The sequence below is a fragment of the Cricetulus griseus genome (assembly GCF_003668045.3).
Source record: "Cricetulus griseus strain 17A/GY chromosome 1 unlocalized genomic scaffold, alternate assembly CriGri-PICRH-1.0 chr1_0, whole genome shotgun sequence".
Lineage (NCBI taxonomy): Eukaryota > Metazoa > Chordata > Mammalia > Rodentia > Cricetidae > Cricetulus > Cricetulus griseus.
In genome coordinates, this window is record NW_023276806.1 from 189,498,501 (window position 1) to 189,524,053 (window position 25,553).

Sequence of the window (25,553 nt, forward strand, 5' to 3'; positions counted from 1 at the left end):
TGCAGTTATGCCTTTATTCCATTAGTGACAACAGCACCACAGCACAGCAGGGGCCCTGCCTGAGGACCCCGGGAAGGCAGGGAGGACTGACCCAGGGACCTCCAGCCCTGGCTGTTCTCTCCAAGGTGCAGAGGAAGCTGTGCCTGCCTGCCTCCCCCAGCAACCTGAGAGAATCCACTAGGGAGGGCAGGCTGCTGAGCCAAAAGCTGTATGATCCATGTCAGCCCCCTTCTGCCCAGAAGCACCAGGGCTGCAGTGAGGAAGCTCCTGGGCAGAGCCAAGGAAGGGTGACCTATTACAAAGAGCCTGCGTGTGTGTGTGGTGTGTTTGTGTGTGTACACGTGTGTACACACGTGTGCTTGTGTGTATGGGGGCAAGATGTCTACACTACTTAGCACATGAGATATAACTGCTAAGCCGCAGGGCCTGCCTGGGGACAGGAGAAGCCAGGAACCAGGGCCTCTGAGCTCTGGAGCCCAAGAGGGGACAGTGGCAGAGACCACCTGGCTGGCTACTTCCATTCAGAGAGGGTGGTGGCTCCTGCTGGAAGCAGGTGGTAGGTAGAACAGACACTGCCCTTGGACCTGGGCAGAGGGGCCACCTCCTGCCAGAGCCAAGTCACGTGTAGGCCATCTTGCTGCACACCCAGGGCCGGGTCGCCAGACACTCTGTAGACACCAGCCTGGTGGGTTCCACAAAGACGCACTCCCCCATCCCCGAGATGGTGAATCTGTGAAAGGAGAGAAAAGATCAAGCGCCCGCTCTCACGCAGCCCATCACAGGTGGTCCTACAGGCCCTTCCAAGACAGCCACTGACACGCCTTTCTAGCTTAGTCCCCCACTGTACCAGCCCTGTGCTCCAGCCACTGCAACTAACTGTTCAACACACCAGCCACCAACACTGCCTACCTTCTTTATTCCGTTCCTGTCTCCTTCTAAGGTCAGCTCCAAGGTGCCAGTTCAGAGCCACTCTCTGGCCACCTTACTTCCCACAGAACCCTGTTAGCACCGTGAGGCACTCTTCATCACAGCCTTGAGGGGCTGTGTCCGTCCCCACCCCTCCCCAAGGCAGCCAGCTTCTGAACAGCGTGTAGGTTCTATGCCCTGCTCCTCCCAGCACAGTGTCTGGCACACAGTAAAAGCTCAGGAACGTAGTCATCCTGGAAGAACGGAGCTGCACAGCCTGCAATTCACCAAAACCATGCACACACAGCCCTGGAGAATTCCATAGAAACCATGCCTGTTCACCCAGTCTGTGCTCCCTGGCAGCTGAGAGGGTGGCAACCCAAGGGCAGTGTCCTTGCCCAGTGGTCAGCCCTTGAGAGACCCTAGCCTCCAGAACTCCCTGGAACAATAACAGCAGGAAGTTTCCAGAAAGACAAAGAAAGGTTCTTCCATGGTCTTGCCTGGGAGAAAGAAAGAGACACTGAGAGGCTGCGGAAGAGGCGAAGCCCCTAAGTTGGAGTGACAGGAAAGGACGTGGGAAAGGCTTCTGGCTGGCTCTAGGCTTAGGTGGGCCACACACATCACCAGCCCTGCTGCCAGGAGCCCTTCTCACTTGGGGCCACTCTTGCTGTCACCATCAGAGTGACAGCCATGCTCTTTCTGAGCTGGCACCCTAGAGCACAGTGCTCCCTCCATAGGTGGAGTCTGCCTGTCCCTAAGCGTACCCAGCCACCACATAGACCTACAGGGCAGCAATCCACTACCACAATCACACTTGCCACCCCCAAGATCACTGCCACATCACTTGGGCCATACAAACGGCACCACTGTGTACCCAACACCTCCCTCAGGGCACCTGAACCAGAAGATGACATCACAGAAAAAAGTCATCAGTAACACCAGTGGGCAACTGTGCTTAGAGTCTCTGTCTTCCGTTGCCACAATGCATTTGGGGCCCACTGCCTATAGAAGTCACACCGTCCACCATCCCTTGCAAACAGGTGCGGACATGTGACTAAGTTCTGGCCAGGAGTGGCATAGGTGGATGGGGTAGTCACAGATAGAGGGTACCTGTGCCTTTCACCAAGAAGCTCTGTAATGGCAGGACTACCAAACCAGGCTGGACTTAGAGGGAAATCAAGTCACTTTCATAAAGGACCCTCCTGCCAGACACCACCCCTGACTTGCCCTAGAGACCTGTCAACTGTAGCTGGCTCAAAACCACATGCATCTGTCTGAGACCTGCCTCTGGGCTTACACCTTCCTTGTGAAAGCTCATCTCTCTTCTAGAAAATGGAGTCCCCACTCACGTGTCTGGGTCAAATGGGTCCCCATTGACCCAATGGAAGTCGTCTCCAACTCTGCGCAGGCCAATCCAGGGTTCCCTCCGTGTGAACTTGAACATAAATTCCTGCAAAGGGAAAGAGAAACCCCGACATGGGGTGGTGCCGTTTTGTCTCCGTTGCAGGGCCCAGGCCGGCCTGGACGATGCTGGCTCTAGGGAGATGTGAGCACTGAGGCGGTGTGTCACTGTGATGGAAGTGTGAGGATCAACGACCACAGAGCCCTAGGCAGCCACACTGCTGGAGCAAGACCGCAACAGCTTCCCAAGCTTGCCACAGCTTGAAAAGGTCCCATCCCATAGCTTGCCTGGCCTACAGGATATGTTGACTCCTGGCCAGATTCTACCCACTGTAGGTTGTCCGGCCTGTACTTCTGGGACTTTCTCAGAAAGTGACACAGAAATATTGTGCATCGCAGACAAACAGAAATTGGTTTGAGACCCGCTCATATTTCCAAAGTGTGCAGCACTGTGCCACAATGTCCAAAATGACCAAGAGATCAGGGGGTTCTGTCTCCCCTTAGAGTCAGCATAGGCCTGGGGGCCCCTGCTTCCGACCCAGGCGCTTACCAGTTCCTTCTGGCTCTGGATCACAGCCAGTGCTGCCTCATGGGTATGGCAGTATTGCCTCCCCGTGTTCCAGTCTCGGGGCTCCTCGGAGAAGTAGTAGCATTTCCTTCCGTAGAGCAGCCAATCCTCAGGACAGGGCGTCTCACACTTGATGCAGCCCTTGGAAGCTGCAGGGAGGGAGAGGGGGCTGAGCGTCTCCGAGTGTGCCTGGCACTGCCAGATCCCCACTGTGTCCCCAGCCCTTTTCCCATCATTCCTTCCCTCCACCTGGACTTCAATGCCCTTCAGAGACACTGCTGAAGTCACTGTGCCTCAGAGAGGAGTTCCAGATGACATTAACAAGAAAAGGGGCACTGAGGAAGTTGGTCAGTGTGTCACCGTCGGGGACAAACCCAAGGAAAGTTCTCTCTCTTAACCCTAGGAACTCAGACCAGACGTGACCTGAAGGCCACAACTCTGCAGCCAGGGTGGGACCCTGGCAGGACAGTGTGCCATTCTCACAACCATGCTCTCCCTCACTGGCTAGCTCCACCACCCTGCTCACCACTGAACTTCTAGAAAATCCCTTTTAATTTTGAGTCCTGAGCTGGGTAGATGATTTGCTCAGTAAGTAAAGACACTTTGCCTCCCAGCCTGAGTTGCATCCCTGGGACCCACGCAGTGGGAGGTGAGAACTTGAGAACTAACTCGTGCATATTGTCCCTTGACTTTTACACCCACAACCCCACCACTAAATATAAGTGTAAAAAATATTTTTAAAGTGGGGCTGGAAAAATGGCCCAGAGGTTAAGAGCACTTGCTGTTCTTGCAAACAATCTGGATTCAATTCCCAGCAACCACATGGCAGCTCACAACTGTCCTCAACCCCAGTTCTAGGGGATCCCATGCCCTCTTGGGTCCTCCATAGCTCACGTGGCGTACACACAAACACACACACACACACACACACACACACACACACACACACACACTTTTCTGGGAAAGCAGTTCAGAACATCAACTCTCCAAGACCTCGTTTCCATGTGGTTACTTACACTCTGCATCTCCTGGAGACCAGAACACATGTTAATCCAAAACCAGAAGTTTGTTTGGCTTTGATTTACGCATCTCTCCTTCCCTTGGGCTCATTTGAGTTTTCGTTTGGTTTCACTTTTTAGCCCTGGCTGACCTGGACCTCACTATGTAAAGCAGGCTGGCGTCAAACTCACAGAGATCTGCCTGCCTTGGCTTCCCAAGCTCAGGGATAAAGAGCATAAATCACAATTCCTGGCTCATTAGTTTTATAAGTAAGTTTTAGTTTTGGATTTTGACACAGTCTCCTGTCACCAAAGCTGACTGTAGCAGTTTGAATGTAATTGTCACCCAAAGGTTATGTGAGTGGCACTGTTAGGAGGTTTGGCTTTGTTGGAGTGGATATGGCCTTGTTAGAGGAAGTGTGTCACTGTGGGGGCGGGCTTTGAGGTCTCCCAGCTCAAGCTATGCCCAGTGTCTCAGTTCACTTCCTGTTGCCTGCAGATCAAGATGTATCAGCTCCTTCTCCATGTCTGCTTGCAAGTCAGCATGCTCCCTGCCATGATGACAAAGGACTAAACCTCCGAACTGTGAGCCAGCCCCAATTAAATGTTTTCCTTTATAAGAGTTGCCGTGGTCATGGTGCCTCTTCACAGCACTAGAACAGTGACTAAGACACTGACTTCAAATTCTCTAAGGCTGACCTTGAACTCCTGATCTCCTGCCTCTACCTCCCCTGGGACACCAGGTGTGTGCCACTATGTAGCCCATAAATTAAAAGGTAAATTTTAATCTTGATTGTTTTCCCCATTGATTATATGGAATGGCACTAACTGCAAATACCATGAGCATGTTTTTTTCTTCTTCATATAAATGATTAATTAAAATACTGAGTAGTAGTAGGGCATTGGTGGCACACACCTTTAATCCCAGCACTCGGGAGGCAGAGGCAGGCGGATCTCTGTGAATTCGAGACCAGCCTGGTCTCCAAAGTGAGTGCCAGGACAGCCTCCAAAGCTACACAGAGAAACCCTGTCTCGGAAAACAAACAAACAAACAAACAAACAAACAAAAATAACTGAGTAAGATAGGACAAAGAATACAGCATACTACCCAAGGGGTTACGCTGTCCTGGGCATCTACTACCACATGGACACTGGCACACTGCTGGACACTCTCTGGGCACACCTAAGCACTGACACAGGTCCACTTGAGAGTACTGTCCATGGTGTAGCCTCTCCTCCCTGGTTCTCCTGAGAGACAGCTGAGCTTTGCTGAAAGCACCAAAGCTGTGTCCACACATTCCCTGACCCGCTGACCTGCTGAGGCGGGACAGGTGTGAAGAGAAAATTATTCTTTTTGGAGCCTTATTCTAGGCAAAGTTGATCTGACCCCAGCGGCCTCTCAGTCCACTTGTAAACACATTCAGACCCCCCGCCTGTCGAGGGACAAGCTGGACAAGGGAGATCTTGGTAGAGATTGATAGTGAATTTTCACCATTTTAATGAGGCTACCTACTCCTGGTCCACATGCTTTCTAAAATTAAAGAGGCTGGGAGATGGCTCAGCGGCTAAAAGTACAAGCTGCTCTTGCAGAGAACCTGAGTTCAGTTCCTAGCACCCACATGAGGTGGCTCAAAACTGCCTATAACTCAAGCCCCAGGGGATATGATGCCCTCTTCTGGCCTACACACACACACACACACACACACACACACACACACACACACACACACACACACACACAAAGTAAACAGTAAAGACTAGGGATGCCGGTCAGTGGATCAGTGGATGGGCGCTTGCCTAGCGTGCTCACGGCCTGAGTCTGGTCCCCAGCACTGCATAAGCCAGGTTGGTGACACACACCAGACACACCTGGTGTGGCACACAAAGCCTCTGATCTTGCACAGGGGAGGTGAAGGCAGTCAGACCAGGAGTTCAGAGCCAGCCGCAAACACTGGGAATTCAAGGCCAACCTGGGCTACATCAGAGCCTGTCTCAAAAAGAAGAGGAAGGGAGGAAGAAAAGCTTCAATCACTTCTGCAAACTCCACAGAGGCCAAGACATTTTCCCGGAAGTCTCCCCAGATCACCCATTCATCCCTGTTGGGAGCCTTGCCTCCCTGCTTTACCTCCATAACCCAGTCAACTGCCAGGCAACACTCCACGTTTGCAAGCCTCTCCCCTTTAAAATGTTTCCTGTGTAGCATTCAGTGTACTCTACTCCTAGCTGGGGAGTGGTGGCACACGCTTTTAGTCCCAGCACTCGGAAGGCAGAGGCAGGCAGATCTCTGTGAGTTCAAGGCCAGCCAGGTCTACAAAGTGAGTTCCAGGACAGTCAGGGCTACACAGGGAAACCCTGTCTCGAAAAACCAAAAAACAAAACAATACAGAGTATTCCACTCCAAAGGACACCCCTTCAGTTTAAGGATTATTTTGAGCTAAATACAACTTAGAATCAACAAGTGCAGGGAAAACCCCCCTCCCCCCTCCCTCCCCCCCTCCCTCTCTCCTCTCACTAGTCCCCACCCCACCCAGCATTTAGCCTAGGATCTTGCATGTAGCAAAGTTCAATAAGTGTTTGTTGAATGAATGTGACATTTAAAGTCTCATATCTCCAAATGTCACCTCCAAGAGGCTTTGCCTGCCTAACCTAGCCTGCTCTGAATGCCCATGGCATTTAGGAACGAATTCCTTGACACCGTTGCTTCCCACTTGGCCAATGAATGGGGCGTGCACAGTCCATGTGGAATTGTATTACTTCAGGTTACAATTACACTAACAGCCACCCACTCTATTTCTACTGCACTGTGTGCCTGCCCCCATTCCCATGTGTGGAGAAACGTCCTAACGGGACACGCTGGGACGAGGTGTGCGCACTGGTGCACACAGCACGCACAGGTGTGGGCTGCTGACACTCACCCAAGATGCTCATCACCACCAAGATGGCGAACAGCAGGACTGCAATGGCTCCCAGCAGCAGGCGTGTGGTGGTATCTAAGGAGAAGACAAATGGGACCGCGTCAGCTGTCGGCCCCAACCCCACCACCATGTCCAGTCCTAACCGCAGGAGCCTTATGGGCGGAACTGAGCAAAAGCTGTAACCAGCCCTCAGGGTGACTGCGGTGATGCCTGCCATTTGAGAGACTCCCTACTGGACTCCAGCCCCAGCTCTGTCACCACTGCTGCCCACAGACTCCTTCCTTCGATGGCAGTCACAGCTTTCTGACCTAGACGCTCCTGTTGTTTTTTTCAGCCCGTTCCAGGCTCCACACATTCCACCCTCACAGCCCTGTGACCGGGTGTCTGCCCCCCCCCCCTCCTCCTTCTCCACCCCGGGTTCTCCTTATTCACTTTTATTCCCACTTAACATTTTTATCAAAACAAAGGAAACCTGTTAGACTTAGAACAGAGGTTTTCTTATTTTATTGTGATGTGTATCTTATGAGATACATGTAATACATCATAAAACTTGCCATTTTAACCATCTTAAGTGCTCAATTAATAGCAATGAGTAGCCAGGCTAGCCCTGTTATCTGTGTGCACAACTTTCACCTCTGTAAGCAGAGGCTCCGTACCCACTAACCAGAAACTCTTGCGCCCCATCTCCTAGCCGCCTTGCTTTGACCCATTTGCCAGTCCTACTTATTTCACGAGTGGAATCTTGCAGCACTTTTTCTTTGGTGTCAGGCCTATTTTACTTAACATGTTCTCAAGTGGCATGTAACAGAACCTTACTCCTGTTATGGTTCATTATTTCATTTTATGGATATATTACATTGGGTCTATCCATTTGCAATGGTTAGTTTTGCCCGTCAGTGTGGCCACCCGTGAAGAGAGCTTCAGTGAGCGCTTGTCTCCATCAGGCTGGGCGTGTCTGTGGGGGATTGCTTCGGCTGTGTTCATTGGTGTGGGAAGAACCTGCAGGTGGCCCTCTTCCCTGGCTTGAGGTCCTGCTTCAGTTGTGTAAGATTACAGAATGTGTGCTCAGCCATCGGCCCCTCTGTGCCCCTAACTATAGATGTGACAGCCGCTTCAAGCTGCTGCCCTGACTTCCCAGCAATGCTGGCCCAGAACCTGGGACTGTGAGCTGAAATAAACCCTACATTGTTTTCTGTCTCGGATTTTTATCACAGCAACTGAAGCAAAACCAGGTAGTTAGTAGCAAAACCGGGTTGCTTCCCTTTGGTCACTGTAAATAGCACAGCTATGAACATGTGAACAAATCTGTTGGGACCCCTGCTTCCAATTCTTTGGGGTGCATGCCTAGGAGCAGAACTGCTGGATCGTGTGGTAATTCTGTGTAACTTTTTGAGGAAACATCAAAGTGTTTTCCACAGTGATCATAACCTTTTACATTTCTATCAGCAACACAGCAGGGATCCAGTTTCCCAACATACCAGCATCCTGGGCCTCCTTTTTTATACTATCATTACTGTTTTCTATAAGATCTTGGAGATAAGATCTTGGAAAAAAGGGGGGCCGGCAGTGGTGGCGCACGCCTTTAGTCCCAGCTCTCGGGAGGCAGAGGCAGGCGGAGCTCTGTGAGTTCCAGACCAGCCTGGTCTACAAGAGCGAGTTCCAGGACAGACTCCAAAGTCACAGGGAAACCATGCCTCAAATACCCCCTCCAAAAAAAGAGCACAAATATTTGAAGACTTTGAGAAGGAAATCAGAAAATGAAAGAGAAGAAACCATCAGTGATATAATTAAAATTTTTCTGGCACTGAAGGACAGAGGGACAAACAGTTATAGAGTGTGTTCTTGCAGAAGACCTGAATTCAGTTCCCAGCACGCATGTCAGGCAGCTCGCAACTGCCAGTAACTCCAGATCCTGATCCAACTCCGTCTTCTGGCCTCTGCAGGTACTGACTCTTGAGTGCACACACATGGGAACACACACACACAATCCACCATAACACCAAGCAAAATTTATTAAATACCATGGTGACTAGTACTCCTGGAGTTAGTATTTTAGCTTGGAAATCTTTCTTCAGAACTTTAAAAGTATTTGCTGTCATCTAGCACCAGTGATGCTTTTGAAAAGCCTAGCTCTCTATGCTCACCATGAGCTGTTATATTTCAACTACTTAGTTTGCGTCTATCCAAGAATTCCATCCTGCATGTCACACATTGGTTGGATACAGATATTTCTATCTACTCCAATGGACAACTGATGGGCCCCTTCAAGCTGGAAATTCATGTCCTTCAGTGCCAGAAAGTTTTTCTTTAATTATATCACTGATGGCTTCTTCTCTTTCATTTTCTGATTTCCTTCTCAAAGTCAAAGTCTTCAAATGTTTGTGCTCTTAAATTGGTCTCTCTCCTCCTCTCCCCCTCCTCTCCCCCTCCTCTCCCCCCCTCTTCCTCCTTCCTCCTCCCCCCTCCTCCTATCTCTTCACCTCTGGTTTATCTCTGCGAAGATTTCTTCAACTTTCTCCTCTCACCCTTCTACCAGGTTTTTCACTTCTGTAATGATAACTTAAGGTGTTTGGGGTTTGCTCCATCTGTACTATGGTGTCCTCACTTAAAGCAACTATTCTTGTTTTGGTGATGTACTAGTTTCTCTGAAGATTCTACTGAGAGCTGTTTGACAAGAGGAGAGGCAGGAAGAGTGTGAACTCATCCCAACAGAGCCTTTCAAAATGCTTATTCCAATTCCTGTAGGTGTTTGGTTATCATTCACAGCTAAAGGCAAAAGGACTAAAGAGTTCCCTGGAGCCCCTGCTATCTGTGGGAGCATGGCAGGGGGTCTGGCAGGTTGGTTTGGGGCTGTTAAATTTCTTGGCTTTTTCCACCTGGGTAGATTGGAAGAACCTCTTCTGTTTCCTTCCCTGAGGCTATAGGCTTGGGGCGGGCTCTTCCTAAGAAGGCAAGGAGAGTGCCCTCCACACTTAGTATGTGAAATAGACTCCATGGCCTGTTCCTTATGTAGTTCTGTGTAATAGTCCCTCCCGATCTTGAGAGTTTTACCTCAAGTTCCTGTCAGAGATGGGGACAGGCTATTTAGATGTGGGCTCCATATCTCTGAAAGAAATTCCACACCCTTCTTCCTGTTTTCAGTCTATCTTCCACCATCCCCACGTCCCTGAGCACTTGGATCCTGAAGTGTGACACCCGTGGCTGCTCTGCTTAACGGTCTTTCACAGATGGGCCTAAGTCTGTCAGCACTCAGCCCCATCTCACAAGCTCTTAGCTCCAGTTCTTATTGTGACTGGCATTTAAAATGTCCCTCTACTGTTTCTTAATGGGCTTCTAAAGGGATAGAGTGAAATCCTGTATTCAGTCAGTGGTCTTGACCTGTGAGACCCACAAACATTTTGGAATCATTCCTTTGAGCAGGTCTAAGTAGCACCAGAAAACCCACCACATCTACACCGGCCTGTACCAGGAGTTTATGTTGGATTTCTCCTGGAACTAAGCTGGACTCCTCAGGGGGTCAACACTGTGCTCCACTGAGGCCCATGCTGGGTTCCTTTAGAGCAGTGGCTCTCAACCTGGGGGTCACGATCCCCTGGTGGGGGGGGGGCAAATGGCCCTTTCACAGGGATTGACTAAGACCATCAGAAAACACAGATATTTACATTAGGATTCATAATGGTAGCAAAACGCAGTTATGAAGTAGCAATGAGGATAATTTTATGATCAGGGGTGATGGTGGCACATGCCTTTAATCCCAGTACTCAAAATGCAGAAGCAGGCGGATCTCTGTGAGTTTGAGGCCAACTTGGTCTACAGAGCGAGTTCTAGGACAGTCTGGGCCACACAAAGAAACCCTGTCTCAAAAAAAACAAAAAACAAAAAACAAAACAAAATAATAATAATTTTATGGTTGCAGTCACCACAACACAACATTAGGAACTGTATCAAAGGGTCGCAGCATTAGGAAGGGTGAGAACCACTGCTCTGGAGACTTACCCTGGGCTGTTCCAGGCGTCTATGTTGTGTTGCTCCACAGTTCTACACTGGGTTATCCCGGGGTCCAACAGTAGTTTCCTCCAAGGGTATATGCTGGTCTCTTCCAGGGGTCTACACTGGGCTCAGCTGGAGACCCATGCTGGACTCTATCATGAGTACACATTACATCCCTCCTGGAGTCTGTGCTGGGGTCCACTAGAGGACTACATTAGGCTCTTCAAGGGTCTATACTAAGCTTCTCCAGGGATCTCGACTGGGTTTAGAGGCCTATGCTGGGCTCCATCGGGAGCTACACTGGGTTCTTCCAGAAGTCTATGCTGGGTTCCTCTGGGAGATAAGTTACATTTCTCAGGGGGTGTAAGTTGAGTTCTACTGGGGTCTACACTGGGTTCTTCCGGGCGTGGGGGTCTATGCTAGGGTTCTCTACTGGACTCCTTCAGGAGTCTACACTGGGGTCCTGCTGCAATCTTCACTGGATTCCTTGAGGGGTCTACCCTAAACTGCACCTAGAATCTATGTCTTCGTCCACCGGGAGTCTGGGTGTGTGGCTTCAGGCAGCGTGAGAACCCTGAAACATGGAGCTTGTTCTCACTGTTCCTGTCCTTAGGGCGCGATTCGGCACAGTCTGTTTCTCCTGGAGCCACACAATTCTGCGGTGGAGAACACATTGCTGTACATAGTTCTCTCCCGTCTTTCAAACCTGTGTACTGAGAACAAGGTACAGCGTCTGAAGTCACTTCCCGGGTTCACATCCATGCTCTGCCCCTTTCTGAATGTGCACACGTTACCAAGTTACTGAGCGTCTATTCTGCTCCTCTTACCCCATGTCAGCATCTACTGCTCTGGTTCTTAGGAGACATCAGTGAACACGGGGCCCTCCCTAACTGTGGGTCCATAGCCACAGACTCAACCAACTCTAGGTTGACATAAGAAAAATTGGCATCAGACTTTCATGTTATTGTTTTTCCTTGAGCAATACAGAATGGCAACTAAGCACGAAGCGTGTACATTATATTTGATACTATAGGGCACTTAGAGATGTTTAAAGCCTGTGAGATGGGAGCAGATTCCATGCAAATATGCCATTTGATCTCGGGCTCTCGAGCATGCTTGAATCTTGGGGTCAGACAAGGGTTTCTGGTACAGATGCCCTGTGGCTGCTGAAAGAGGACAGTAGAGTGCTTAGAACTGTGTCCAGGGCTGGGGAGATGGCTCAGAGGTTAAGAGCACTGGCTGTTCTTCCAGAGGTCCTGAGTTCAATTCCCAGCAACCACATGGTGGCTCACAACCATCTGTAATGAGATCTGGTGCCCTCTTCTGGCATATAGGCAAATATGCAGACAAAACACTGTATATGTATAAAAATAAAATAAAAAAAAAGAACTATGTCCAACATGCTGAATTCTGTGCACTGTCACTATGATGACCAGCCCCTAGCTCCTTGGGATTAAGAACTGTGCTGACTTCTTTGGGTTCCCTAGAGTAGGACTTGATCTTTGCATTGCACAATACAGACTGGGACTCAAAACACTCCACTGGATGCAGCATCCTCGGTCAGCCTACAACTCAACTGGGCTATAGGAACTTAGTAGAAAAGGAGTGTGTGTACATCTATCCCACCCTTGTCAGAATGAAGAGTCTCTTCACTCCTTCATGGGGATGCTTTCTCCAAAGCAGGCAGCATGGACAGAAGGACATTATGCTGGCTGCTCTTATGCCAGTGTGGCACAAACTAGAGTTATCTGAAAGGAGGGAACCTTAATTGAGAAAATGCCGCCACAAGACCCAGTTGTACAATATTTTCCTAATTAGTGATTGATGAGGGAGGGCCTAGCCCATTGCAGGTGGGGTCATCCCTGGACTGGTGGTCCTGGGTTCTATAAGAAAGCAGGTTGACAGAGAAACCCTGTCTCAAAAGAAAAAGAAAGAAAGAAAGAAAGGAAGGAAGGAAGGAAGGAAGGAAGGAAGGAAGGAAGGAAGGGAAAAGAAAAGAAAAGAAAGTAGATTGAGCAATCCAGGGGAAGCAAGCCAGTGAGCAGCACCCCTCCCTGGTCTCTGCATCAGCTCCTGCCTCCAGGTTCCTGCCCTGACTTCCTTGATGATGAAAAGTGATTTGGAAGTGTAAGCCAAATAAACCCTTTCCTCCCCAAGTGTTCCATTGCAGCAATAGAAACCCTACGACAGACACCCCAGGACTCCCAACACACTGTTCATTGTCTGCCCTCTTGGAGGCCTGGGGATGAATAGTTGGAGTCCAGTGGTGCCTGCTTTCTCAGACTGAGGTGCTATCTACTGGGTGGCTTCAAAAATAAGGCATCCTCTCATAGTTATGAAAACCAGAAGTCCCAAAATTGAGGTGTTGGCAGGACCATGCTGCCTTCGGAGTCCTCAGGGAAGCCTTGCTTAACTCATCCTAGCTCCTGGGGTTTTGCTGAAAGCCCTGGGCTCCTGACTTTGTCACTTCAACCTCAGTCATTCTTAGCATTAGCCTTCCAGGGTTTAGTTGTGTTTGTCTAAGGACACCAGTTCACAGTGGACTGGGGGCCACTAACTCCATTCTGGCTTCCTCTTAACTAACGCCTGCCAGGACTACAGTTCCACCCAAGGGCACATTCTCAGGTCCCAGGAGTTAGGGCTCTTGTGGTGTGAACACGCTCCAATTTTTCACAAGCATCTACCTTGAGTCATCCCACTACGCAGTGACCCATCCACATACGCTAAGAGTTTACAGTGCAGGTCATCTGGGCTTCTAAATGAGGATGATTTGGCCTAATATTAGAAAGAAAAACTGGCAAACACTGGTTCTTTGTACCCCAGACCCCCTCACACTTACATCCCAGAAGAAGCCTGTGGCTGATAGCTAAATCGCCGGGGCACAGCCTGGCCAGCATAACCCTGACTATTTTTAAATGCCCAATGTGAAGCTTGGTAATTTTTAAATTTTTAGGTAGCTTTTGCCAAATGCATGTGTGTGGTTTTGACCAGGAAGTTGTGGGTTTGTGCCTAAAAAAAAAAAAAAACTTTCAACATTAAAAATTCAGAATTGGTGACCACTGAGAAATCCATATAGCCTGAGGTATGCAGAGTCACTCTGTCCCCTCTCTCTTACCCCAGAACACTCTGCCCCGCTCTCAGGCCAAAGGCTGGAAATAGCCCTATCTCGAATCATCTTCAGGGTTTTCAGATCCCAGCAGGGCACTCTGGTCAGCTTCACCAGCCTTCACCTGGAAGGACAGACTCACACCCTCAGGGAAAGCAGCCTTCACAAGCCAACCAGTGTCTGGTTTCTGTTTCCAGAGCTAACCGTTGACTGAAGACTGTGTTCTAGGCCTCAGCCTTCTGACTGGAGCTCTCCAATTCCTTCAAGCTATGAGGAGGGAAGGGCTTCTCCCGACCGCAGCAGACTCTTCTGAGGGGCCAAGAGAGGAGAGCTGTGAGCTCAAAGCGCAATTGGATTCTGTCTGGTTAGCCACTCTGAGCCAGTGTCCTTGCTTGCACCAGAAGGGAGGCAAGCATTTCACGTTAGAGGGCCCCGTGGCAAATCCCACGGAGGTTTCATGTGTTAGCGGCCAGTGTGTCCTTGAGTGAGATATTTAAGACGCTCACTCCTCACGACCTCTCCAGAGCTGAAGCACCTCACTAAGGGCAGAACGAGAGTTAAAGGTAACTAAGGTACACGGCCAGCTCCGTGTGGTTACAGCTGCTTTGGGCAAAGTAAGATCAGAGTGCGGCTATGTCTGGGGGCTCATCGGTATCATTTCAGAAGCTTCCCCCTTCTCTCAAGATAGGAGCCAGTCTAAGCAGAGGCTGCAAGCCCACTGGGCCCCCAGGGCCAGCAGATCTCCATCCATTAGAGTATCAGAAGAGAACTGAAGTGAGGTGTAAGAGCATCCTCAAGGGTAACCTCAAAAGACTCCCGCTGAGCAGCTGCTCTCCCCTGTTCCCAGCCCCTCACCCAGGCTGTTCAGGGAACTGGGAAAGGAGCCACCACAACAGAACCTACACCCCAGACCTTTCTCTGATTAGTGCTGTGAGGTAGAAATCATGACATGACTCACACATGAGAGGAGAAAACCGGAGCTTAAACAAGCAAAGCCTACCAGTGGGTGTGGGCGGGTGGCTCGAGTTTACCAGCTCTTGGCTCATCACCAAACTGACTCGGGCCCTGTTCTAGGACCTCTGTGAGGGCTGGATGTGCGCAGGGCCTAAGAAGGTGTCTTATCGCTGTAAAAAGAAATAAGGTGGCAGCCACTGGTGAGGACCAGTCCCAGCCCATGGGCTCTCCTCTTTGGGTGGAGACAGGGCACACCCAAGGAACATCTAGAAGACCTCAGAGGACCAACTGGAAAGTCGTACAACAGTCAGCAGGCCAAGACACTGAGTGCCCGAGCCATTGAGAGGGGGTGCTCTTACATGCACCAGAGATCAAAAGGGGGACAGTGGTGACATCACTAGGGAGCCACGCCATTTCAGATGAGACAAGGCTGGACTGCAAGAAGATATCACATACGGTGGTGGGCTGGGCCACCACAGAGAGCTTCTTGCTTTCCTCCTGCCCAGTGTATAGCCTCTTCTTCAGCTGATGGGCAGGGTTAGTCAGCCACACTGGCAGTAGGAATGATAAGAGTCAATGCATTCAGGGCCAGAGATGGTCCCAGAGCCAGTCAGCCACACTACCCTGAAACAGCCCTACCCAATGGGGGCGAGGGTAAAGGTTAGCAGAACTGACCCTCTCAAATACTTACAAAAGAATCAAGAAATACCATTGATAGGGTATTTCTGGTACCACTAACCAGAAACGTGCTTCCAAGAAGGGTCTTTATTCCACCCAAGCTTCCAGTCTGTTTCTGCGCTGCAATAGCCTTGCTTCTGGGGAAGCTCCGAGGTTCCTAACCACTATTGGGCTTCTTCAGAATCCTCACAGCCCTCCACAGACTGTCCTGCCCTGGCTCACAGCCTTTGGCCAGGGGTCCTCCATGTTCTGCAGCTCCCTCCCCTAACTGGGCACAGGTGGCCTTGTCCCCCCCAGACTGCCACCCACCTTCCTCACCCACCAGCCTTCCACTGCTGCCCCCCCCAGCAGATCTGCTATCTTAAACCCTCACAGCTCCTTCAAACACACAAACACCATAGCCTGGCCTGGGGGGTCCCTCAGATAACCCGTTCTCATATTCTTCCCCCCCCCCAATGCCTTCATCAGTACCCAGCACCCTAAGGTTTGGTCATCCACAAGAGACTGGCTAGTTCCAGCCCTTGACCTGTTACTCTCTTCCCTGTCTGTCCCATACCCCTGAAAGATCGCCTACTCTGAGACGACCCCCCCCCCCACTCTGTCCCTAGTTAATGCTACCCAGATCCTACTGTGTAGGAGCCTGAGAAGCGTCAGGAAGCTGACCCTCCCTAAGGTCAACTCCAGCATCTCCCAAACAGCACCACTCACCTGCAGCCAACCCAAGTTTCCTAAAAGAGCATGTGAACTTGAAATCTCTTCAAAGCATCACTGTCTCCCGGAGAGCCCAGGGTCACTCCCTGAGCCAGTATGAAAGGTGGGATAAGTGGCACCTCCAAATCTCTAGGAGGGACCTCTGGGGATTCCTCTTCATCAGTCTCATCACCAGCCCAGCGCCCCTCCCACCCCCCACAGTGTACAGGCACCACCTCGGGGAACCATAGCTTTTGCTTTTACGAAGCACTAAGTGTTTTCTCTGCTACAGATTCAGGCCGTCACTCAGCAGAGCGGTGCAGATGCTTCACACTGGACCCAACTAAGGTTGGAGCATGAAGTGTGCTCCAAGGTCAAAGAGGGAATTGGCAGCAAAGGTAGGTCAAGCCTGTGACCAGAGGTGGTCCCCAGCGGCCCCTCCTCCTCCCACAGTGACATCTGCCTGCCCCGAAGTGAATGAATTCTCCGGATCACCCTCCCTTCTGCGAGCTGTCAAGGTGACTCCGGCCACTTCCTGGGTCCCGAGTCGGGGGACCGAGGGATGGGAGGCTGCGCGCTTACCCTCCAGGGCCGCCTTCCAGCTGGTGCTGCCCTCATAGCCTGACCCGGATCGTCGCAGCAGCCCCTCTGGGCCACGGGCCTCGGCCTCGGCCGGTGAGCGTGGCCTGGGCGCAGCCGGCCGGGCGCGCGGCGGGGGGTGGCGGGCGGGTGCGCGCGGGGGCTCCCGGCGGGCTCCATGCCGTGGCGCGCGCGCACTCCTGCACCCGGCTGCGGGGCCCGGCCCCACGCGCACTCGGCGCTGCGTGCACCCCGCGGGCCCCCCAGGCCGACTCGGTGTGCTCCGGGGCCGCGGCGTCCACAGACCGGGGCTGAGCCCGGCTCCCCGCGCCGGAGCCGCTCTGGTCCCCGCTCTGCGCGCCGCAGCCTGCGCGCCGGGCCCCGCGCGGGGGAGGAGCCGGGACTGCGCGGGAGCTGCGACCGCCCGCGGGCGGGGTTGCAGGGAGGGAGGACAGTTCAGGTCACCAGCCCCGCCACCCACTCCCGCACAGCGGAAGGCCAGGACAGCGATAAGCCAAGGTGCTCCTCCTCCGGAGCCTCCTACTGGGCATCTTCTAAAGTGTGGGGGGGGGAAGGGGGGCGGCAAGGCCCTGGGAAGGCTGCTCCTGCGGTGACCTGGAGGCCGAGCAGAGTGGTCGGGGCTGAGACTTGCTTGCCCACCTGATTCTCAGCAGCTAAGAGAAACATTCCACACGAACGAGCCAGGGTCCAAGGGGACAAGGCAGAGCAGCGCAGCAGCCAGAAAGCCAGACCGATCATCTACTGAGTCAGGGACTTGCCCTCCCTCGTTCCTGGTTTATGTGGGAATTTGCGCAATTGCACGTGGAAGCCAGGCGTCTTTATGGTATATTCACTCTCCACTTTTTTTTTTTTCTTTTAATACAGCCCTGGAACTCACTATGTAGACCAGGATAGCCTCTGCCTCCCAAGTGCTGGGACTAAAGGCATTCACCACCACACTAGACACGCTCTTATTTTTTTGAGACAGGGTCTCTCGCTGAACCTGGGGCTCACCAATTCAGGGGCCTCACTAGCCAACCTGCTCCATGGACAGGTCTGTCTCTGCACCCCCTGCCCCCATTGCTGGCTTTCAGATGCTTGAAGCCAGCCCGGCTTTTACACGAGTGCTGGGGATCTGAACTCAGTCCTTATGCTTCTGCAGCAAGCATTTTACCTACTAAGTAAGTCACTTCCTCGGCCTCCCTTTCGGGATTTTTGAGACTGGGTCTAACTATGTAGCTCTGGCTGGCCTGGAACTCATAGTAGACCAGGCCAGGCTCCAGTTTACAGCCATCCTCCTGCCTCCTCCTCCCAAGTGCTGGGATTACAAGTATGCACACCACAACCTAGCTAAGCAGCTGGGACTTGGCATACAGTAGCTAGCACCCTCCCCAGTGGGTTGAGAATGGACTTGGGGCACAGCGGGCATGAGAGCCCAAGTCTGTGGTCCTGCTGCTTGCGAGTCTGAAGCAGGAGAGTTAAGAGTCTAAGGTCAGCCTGAGTGAAGTACATAGACTGAGGCCAATTGAGGTTTTATAGTGAGACCCTGTCTCAAGAAAAAACAAGCAAAAAAGGCCAAAGGAGTTTCTGAAGCAGCCATGGCAGATGTATAGTTGACAAGGCATCTCCCTGGTGGGGTGCCCCTTCATGACCTTTCCTGACCTCTACTCTAACCTCAGAGGATCTGCCATAGCCTCAGCCTCCAACACTGGCCCTTCTCCATTCTCTCTCTCTCTCTCTCTCTCTCTCTCTCTCTCTCTCTCTCTATCTCTATCTCTATCTCTATCTCTATCTCTATCTCTTTCTATCTCTCTGCTTTGCACTTGTGGATGAGATGTTAGCTCTCAGCTACTGCCCCACACAATGCCTGCCTGTCCTGGGGCCATGCTCTGTGCCATGATGTGAACTGCCAGCCTCTGGAAGTGTGAGCCCCTATAAAGCCTTTCTACTGTAGGTTGTCTAGGTTGTGGTGTGTCTTCGCAGCAACAGGAAACTAAGACACCTCGTATACACAAAGGCCTGGGTTCCATCCCTGGCACCTCATTAACTGAGTGTTAGTCAAGGTCATGCTCGACTATATAGTAAGTACAAGAGCTAAAGACCCTGGGTGGATGGCGCTGATGGTAGTGCTGATGGTGCAGGAGCTGTATTAGGAGGAGTGGAGGGCCCCGCGGTGCGGCCCTCCTTTAATCCCAGCACTCGGGAGGCAGAGACAGGTGGATCTCTGTGAGTTTGAGGCCAGTCTGGTCTACAGAGCGAGTTCCAGGACAGCCTCCAAAGCTACAGAGAAACCCTGTCTCAAAAAACCAAAAAGAAAAAAGAAAAGAAAAGCAAAAAGGAAGAAGTGGAGAATGGAAGACAGGCACAGGGTCTGTTGCCGTCTAAGCCTCCTGGATTGAAACTGACCAGTATCTCTCCTTTAGTTCTGAGACCCTTCTCTACACCTCTAGAGACGTGCCTGGGTGGAGCACCGGGTTTAAAGCTGCAAACAAGAAGCATCAAAGACATTGCAACAGGTTAGAGTCAATGACCACAACTGTAGGAAAATTATCTTTGGAGTAAGTGCAAGGCTCCTTTGGAGCAGGGGGTCAGCAAGGAGGCTCTTGCTGTGAATCGTTGATCTAGACAGAAGGGACAGGAGTTAGTAGCCAGGCATTGGCAGGGGGCTGATTTAGCAGTGTTCCAGCCCTGACCAGCAGGCTTCAGGGTCTGATCCAAGACAAGACCCAACCCTTGGAGTCTTCACAGCCCCTAGTGGACCCCCCTGCTCCCCCTCCCAGTGCCTCCTGGAACCACTGCCCCCAAACCAGCTTGATCTCAAATCCTTGCATTAGCTGCTCTGGGTGCTCAAACTCGGACTACCTCAGCCAGTGAGGGATTGCTGAAACCACAGAGAGGACCTGTCATGACAGCCACAGCCACTGAGGTGGCACTCATGCTCCCTGGCCCTGAGAGAGACAGAGTCCCTAAGCTGGCCCTCCTCTTGGACATGTAAGGCTAAATCTGCCCCAGCTGGCCCTCAGGAGCAAGTGTGTGTGTGTGTGTGTGTGTGTGTGTGTGTGTGTGTGTGTGTGTGTGTGTGTGTGTGTGTGTGAGGCCTTGGTTTGGACCACAGGGGTAGTAGGATGCTGGGCCCCTGCTGGCAATGCCTCAGATGCAGACTCCTGCATGGGACAACAGAGCCTCCATAGTTACATCACATATTGCTAAACAGGCTTGATCAGAACTGACGTGGGCACAAGAAGCAGAGTTCTGGATGGGCTGGCGAGATGGCTCAGCAGGTAAAGGCACTTGCTGCTAAAGCTGAGGATGTGAGTTCAATTCCTGGAGCCCATATGGTGGAAGAGAAAAATCAACTCCCACAATTTGTTCTCTCTCTCTCTCTCTCTCTCTCTCTCTTCTCACACACACACACACACACACACACACACACACACACACACACAGATGGTAGATGAAGAGAAGCATTGTCCTCTGATGTACATATACACTGCTGCATGCCTCTCTCTCTCTCTCTCTCTCACACACACACACACACACACACACACACACACACACACACACACACACACAAATATAACATTTTTTTAAAAGAAGCAGATGTCTAGGAATACATCCCCAGCCCGGCTCCTTGTCCATCAGGGCAGCTCCCATTGCAATCTGCTCAGAGGCGGGTTCCCATGTCTAGAAGGCTCTGTGCCAGGTGACCCAGCATTCCTTCTTGTTTCTCAGAATATTGACTTTGTCCCCTCCCACCATTATGTAACTGTGACTCCTGACCCACAAACCCAGAGTTGGGGGCAGGAGGTGGCATTTCCTTTTTTTAAACCAACTGAAGTGTAATTTGGGGTCACTGTCCCACTGAGGTAAAAGGAAATTTTATTTCAGCTTTTAAGACTCTTTTCATTGAGATCAATTTAGACAATAATTTAAATGGATCATTTTTAGACCTGGGCATGGCAGTGCCTGCAGGCAGTCCCAGCATTTGAGTTCAGTGTCATCCTTGGTTATTTAGTGAGCTCAAGGCCAACCTGGAGAAACCCTGCCTCAACCCCCCCCCAAAAAAAACAAATAATTTTAATACAATTTTCTATAATTCATCATCCTCTAGTATACTCACAAGCTTGCCTGCCATTTCTACGATCTCATTCTAGAAGGTTCAACCACAAAGGAAATCCCACTCCTCTGTCCCAGCTCTGCCCCCACACCCATGGGTTTTACATGTGATTCCCAGAGACTGGCTTCTACTGGTCATGTGATGTTCCCAGAGGCATCCACGATGAAGTGTCTGCCACACTCCATTCCTTCCCCCTCCGCCAGTTTTGAGGGTCCTCATCTTTACAAGTAGCCTCAAGGTCCCCAAGGGCTTATGAGGACAGTCAGCCACCATCTCTTTAAGTCAGCGCAGCTGGCTGTGCTTTCATGGTTACACTGCCGCTAAGACGGCCTCTCAGCCTGTGGCCCTACCCTGTGGCCACTTCAGTAGCATGTCAGTGAGCGGTGGACCCTGCTGCCCTAAGAAACCCCGGACCTCTTCACGTTCCTAGAATAAGCACGCCTCCTCTCACCACACCCCTTCAGGACCCTCTCCTTCCCACCCCAAAACACCTATAATCCCTTCGGCAACTTAGATTGGTAGCACAGGTTAGCCCTATTACCAGGCTGCCTTGTTCTCTGTCCCACTAAGTCCTATAGGCAAAGTCTGCTGAGAGAATTGCTTATAATTCACAAACATGCAAAAGAAACGAATCGTGTTCATTTCAGCCTGTTATCCTGCCACCAGCCTGGCTGTCTTTTCTTGCAGATCCTAAGCAATTCTGGAATGCCTCTGTTGGCTGGATCATGGAGAATACAGATTCGCTAAACCCAAGCCTCCAGGACAGAGGGACACCTGAAGGAGTCAAGGGGTCCTGGTGAACTCTCCACTCAGGTTTGAGGGTGCTCACTGAGTGGCAACTGCTCCAGTGGGGTCAATGCTCCCCAGGTTTCCAGGGGAGCTGAGAACCCGAGGTGAGATGACAAACGACTCCATTTCTGATGCAGGTGAAAAATGCATATCTTTAACACACAATACTATACGAAGAAAAACACAAGACTGAAGCAGCCCCTGAACTGCCAGGTTACAAGGTCTGCTTGCAAAGGCCCCACATCGCACAAGAGGGAAAATGTGAACCCAAGGCAAAAGAGGCTTTGCGGAAGCTGAGGGTGTTTGTGATGTGGTCACAGGTTAGCACTGTCCAGCAGTCTCTGGTTGGCTGCCCCTAATCAAATTCACAGAAGTTGGAGAGAGCAGTCAATAGTATAAAACTTATCGGGGAGGCGTTGGTGGCGCACACCTTTGATCCCAGCACTCAGGAGGCAGAGGCAGGCAGGTCTCTGAGTTCGAGGACAGCCTGGTCTACAGAGTGAGTTCCAGGACAGCCCAGGCTGTCACCCAGAGAAACCCTGTCTTGAAAAACAAAACACAAACAAAGCTGGATGTAATGGTGAATGCTTGTAACCCCAAAACGGTGGGGGAGACGGGCAGGTGGACCCTTCGACTCACGGACAAGCCAGCCTCGTCTACCTAGAAACCTCAGGCCAGCAAATACAACAAACAAACAAATACAGGAAATGGCACCTGAGAAACAATGCCCAAGGCTGTCCTCTGGCACCCGTGTGATCACACACACTCAGGCTCACATACATACACACATGTACACACATACTAAAACTAAGTTTTAAGTGTTCTCACCAAATGCAGTAAGCAATTGGAGCTGGAGAGGTGGCTCAGAGGTTAAGGGCATTGGCTGCTCTTGCAGAAGACCCAGGTTCAAGTCCCAGCACCCACACAGTGGCTCACTACCATCTGTAATTCCAGTTCCAAGGGATCTGATGACTTCTTCCAGCCTTCTCAAACACCAGACACATACATGGTACACAGACATATATGTAGACAAAACACCCATGTGTACAAACTAAATAAATAATATTGATTTTAAAAGTTTTTAAAGAGGAATAAGTAATTAAGGGAACTGATATGCTAATTAGTTCCCTGCAACACTGCAACTGCATACATACAAACACTGCAAACTGTATACATACGTATCATAACATTATTTGTATGACATAAACATATATAATTATTCTTTGTCTATTTACAATAACTAATTTGGGCAATCAAATTCTCATTGTCAAGTGTGAGCACCGTTGAATGACACTGCTTAGAACCACGGGTCCTTAAGGTTCTCCTTTCTTGGGCAGGCACTGTAATAGGAAAGTCCTCCTGTTGAGGAAATGCCTTATACAGTCAAGACCTCACCTCAGGAGGACTTGTCTCTGTCTTTTCCCACCTCAGGAGGGCTTGCCTTTGCTCTTTTTTTTTTTTTTTTTTTTTTTTTTTTTCCTGGCCCAGTAAGCTCATCTTGCTGGGACAAGTCTCCCTAGCAGGTAGCAACCACACCATTGCCTGGTTCTTCTGGGCCACAGATTATCTGTAATTTGACTCTTTCTTGATGGTTCCTTTTACTCTCCTCCTGAACCAGGCAATGACTTAATGTCCATATGCTCAGCCTGCCCTAGACACAGCCTCTCTATGCAGCCCAGAGGCACACACAGAGGGATGTCCCACAGCCACAAGGACAGGGTGCTCACAAGATGAGGTCAAGACACTTTCCAGCCCCAGGGCTGGCTGTGCAGGTAACCAGAATTGCCCTGGCCCATGGTGTGAGCCTGGGCCGACTGGCTGCTGTATAGATGTTCATCAAGAGGGCTGAGAGCAGAACGCTACACTGAGGACCAGGGCTTTCTCTGGGAGTACCAAAAGACTGTGTGTGCTTCAGAAGGGACAGTCTATGGGATAAAGGGCACAAGAAGCAGGAAAGCGCCACCAGGGAAGGGCAAGACAGCCTATCCTGCTGCACTTGGTGACGTAAGTCACATTCTGTTTCTCACTGGCGGGGGGTGGGGGGGGGACAGATTGCCCAGGGGTCAGCAAACCTTTGTGAGACCGACGTCAATGCCTCTATAGCCCACTTCCCTCAGAGTCCCAGGAGCTTCCATCCATGCCATGGGGCAATCACAAGCCAGAGATGCTGGCAGGGGTCAGCTTCCATTCCTGGAAATGCCCACCCATGGGAAGAGAGAGACCTCAGTGCCCTAATCAGTAACTTCCATTGTGCTGTCTGCTGTAGGAGGTAGGTTCATCTGTGGGGTGCTTGCCTGGGCTCAAGCCCTATAAGCTGGGCATAGAGGTACATACTTATAACCCCCTCTCGGGACATGGAGGCAAAAGGATCACCCTCAGCTACACAGCAAGGTTCAGGCCAGCCTGGGCTACAAGTGACTCCAGAGAACTGGGCGAAGACTGAGGACGGAGAGGCAGAACAGCTCCGCTGTCAGGGCCCATGCCGGGCAGATGTTAGAAGCTAGGGTTAGGTCACACCCTGGCCCTGTCACTTGCTTGATTGGTATATCAGCCACATCCCTTATCCTTCTAACCAAATACCTGACAGGAAGCAATGAAGGAGAGGGACCGGTTTGAGTTTGCTGTGTCAGGGTATAATTCACCATGACTGCAGAAGTGGTTCATCAATGAGGAGGCCAGAGCATGAGGCTTCTGGACCTCACTTTGTTAGACCAGGAAGCAGAGCTATCATGCCAGACGCAGAACTAGGCCATAACATCTAAAACCCATCGCCCTCCAGCTAGGCTCCACCTCCTAAAGGTTCCACAACCCCCTTATCCCCCCCCAAAGAGTTATCAAAGCTGAAGACCAAGTGGTCAGATACTTGGTGACATCTCACACTCAAGCCATAGCAGGGTTTATTTACTTAGCCTCCTTGTGCCTCTATCTCCCGTCTGTGCAGAGGTGTACTCAGAGCATAAGATGATAACATGTTTGCCTTGTATCCATATTAAAAAATAAAAAAGACAGGTGTGGTTATGTGCCCTTGTAATTTCGGCACAAGGGGCTCCCTAATGCTCACTGTCCAACCTGCCAGAACTAATTGTCAAGTTCCAGGCCAATGAGAGATTCTGTCTTGAATAATTTTTAAATGGAGTTGGTGAGATGGCTCAGTGGGTAAAGGCACTTGCCACCAAATCTGATGACCAAGACTTCCATCCGAGGGACCCTTCAAGGTCTGACTCCCCAAAGTTGTTCTTTGACCTCTACATATGTGCTGTGGCATATACACACATGAACACACTCACATAAATAAATACATACAATTAAAAATCTTCCAATTAAGTGTGAGCCTAAGCCTTTAACAGCTGAACCATTTCTCCAGCCCCCCAAAACCTCTACTAAAAAGGTAAGTGATAATTCCTGAAGAATGGTCCAAAGTTGCCATCTGGCCTTCACACACGTGTGTACACACACACACACACACACACACACACACACACACACACACCTAAAAGGCACATACCTTCACCATGCTGTGTCATATAAACACAGGAGGTGGAGACATTCAATAGTGACTATCACCCCCCTAATCCCCAGCTTTGTTTCTTCCTTTGTGTGGTAACTTCAACTTGTACCTGGGACTTTGAGCCCAGGACTGCAGGCCACACAATGAAAGGCCTTTCTGAACAAAGCTGTATTTTTCTCCCTTTACTGCAGGCTGTCTATAAAACTGTGGCCAGATACACACAATATAAATATTACCATCAGTTTGGTGCTGCTCAGCACACTCGTGCCCTATGCAGGCATCACCACAACCCATCTCCTGAACATTCTTCATCTTGTAAACTTCTGCACTCATTGACCAACTCCTGCCCCACCC

The 25,553-nt window shown here is 50.8% G+C and overlaps 1 protein-coding gene and 1 long non-coding RNA gene across 6 annotated transcripts in view; one reads left to right on the top strand and one right to left on the bottom strand.

Moving 5' to 3' along the window:
• Positions 1–25,553, bottom strand: part of Clec2l (C-type lectin domain family 2 member L) — a 43,571-nt gene continuing 18,018 nt past the window's right edge. For 3 of the 5 annotated variants that reach the window (XM_035451231.1, XM_035451233.1, XM_035451234.1), the window contains 5 exons: positions 10,785–11,491; positions 6,789–6,863; positions 2,858–3,024; positions 2,256–2,356; positions 1–730 (listed from right to left, as the gene is read on the bottom strand). In XM_035451231.1, coding sequence (XP_035307122.1) covers positions 619–730; positions 2,256–2,356; positions 2,858–3,024; positions 6,789–6,801 — 393 coding nt within the window. In that variant the 5' untranslated portion in view covers positions 6,802–6,863; positions 10,785–11,491 and the 3' untranslated portion in view covers positions 1–618. Of the gene's footprint in view, positions 731–2,255; positions 2,357–2,857; positions 3,025–6,788; positions 6,864–10,784; positions 12,033–25,553 lie in introns of those variants that run through there. The other 2 variants (XM_035451235.1, XM_035451232.1) reach the window with 2 other exon arrangements.
• LOC113832848 lies at positions 12,891–24,709 on the top strand. The gene is made up of 4 exons (XR_003480312.2): positions 12,891–16,604; positions 19,209–19,301; positions 20,000–20,066; positions 21,590–24,709. It is a non-coding gene; the product is annotated as an uncharacterized LOC113832848 (long non-coding RNA).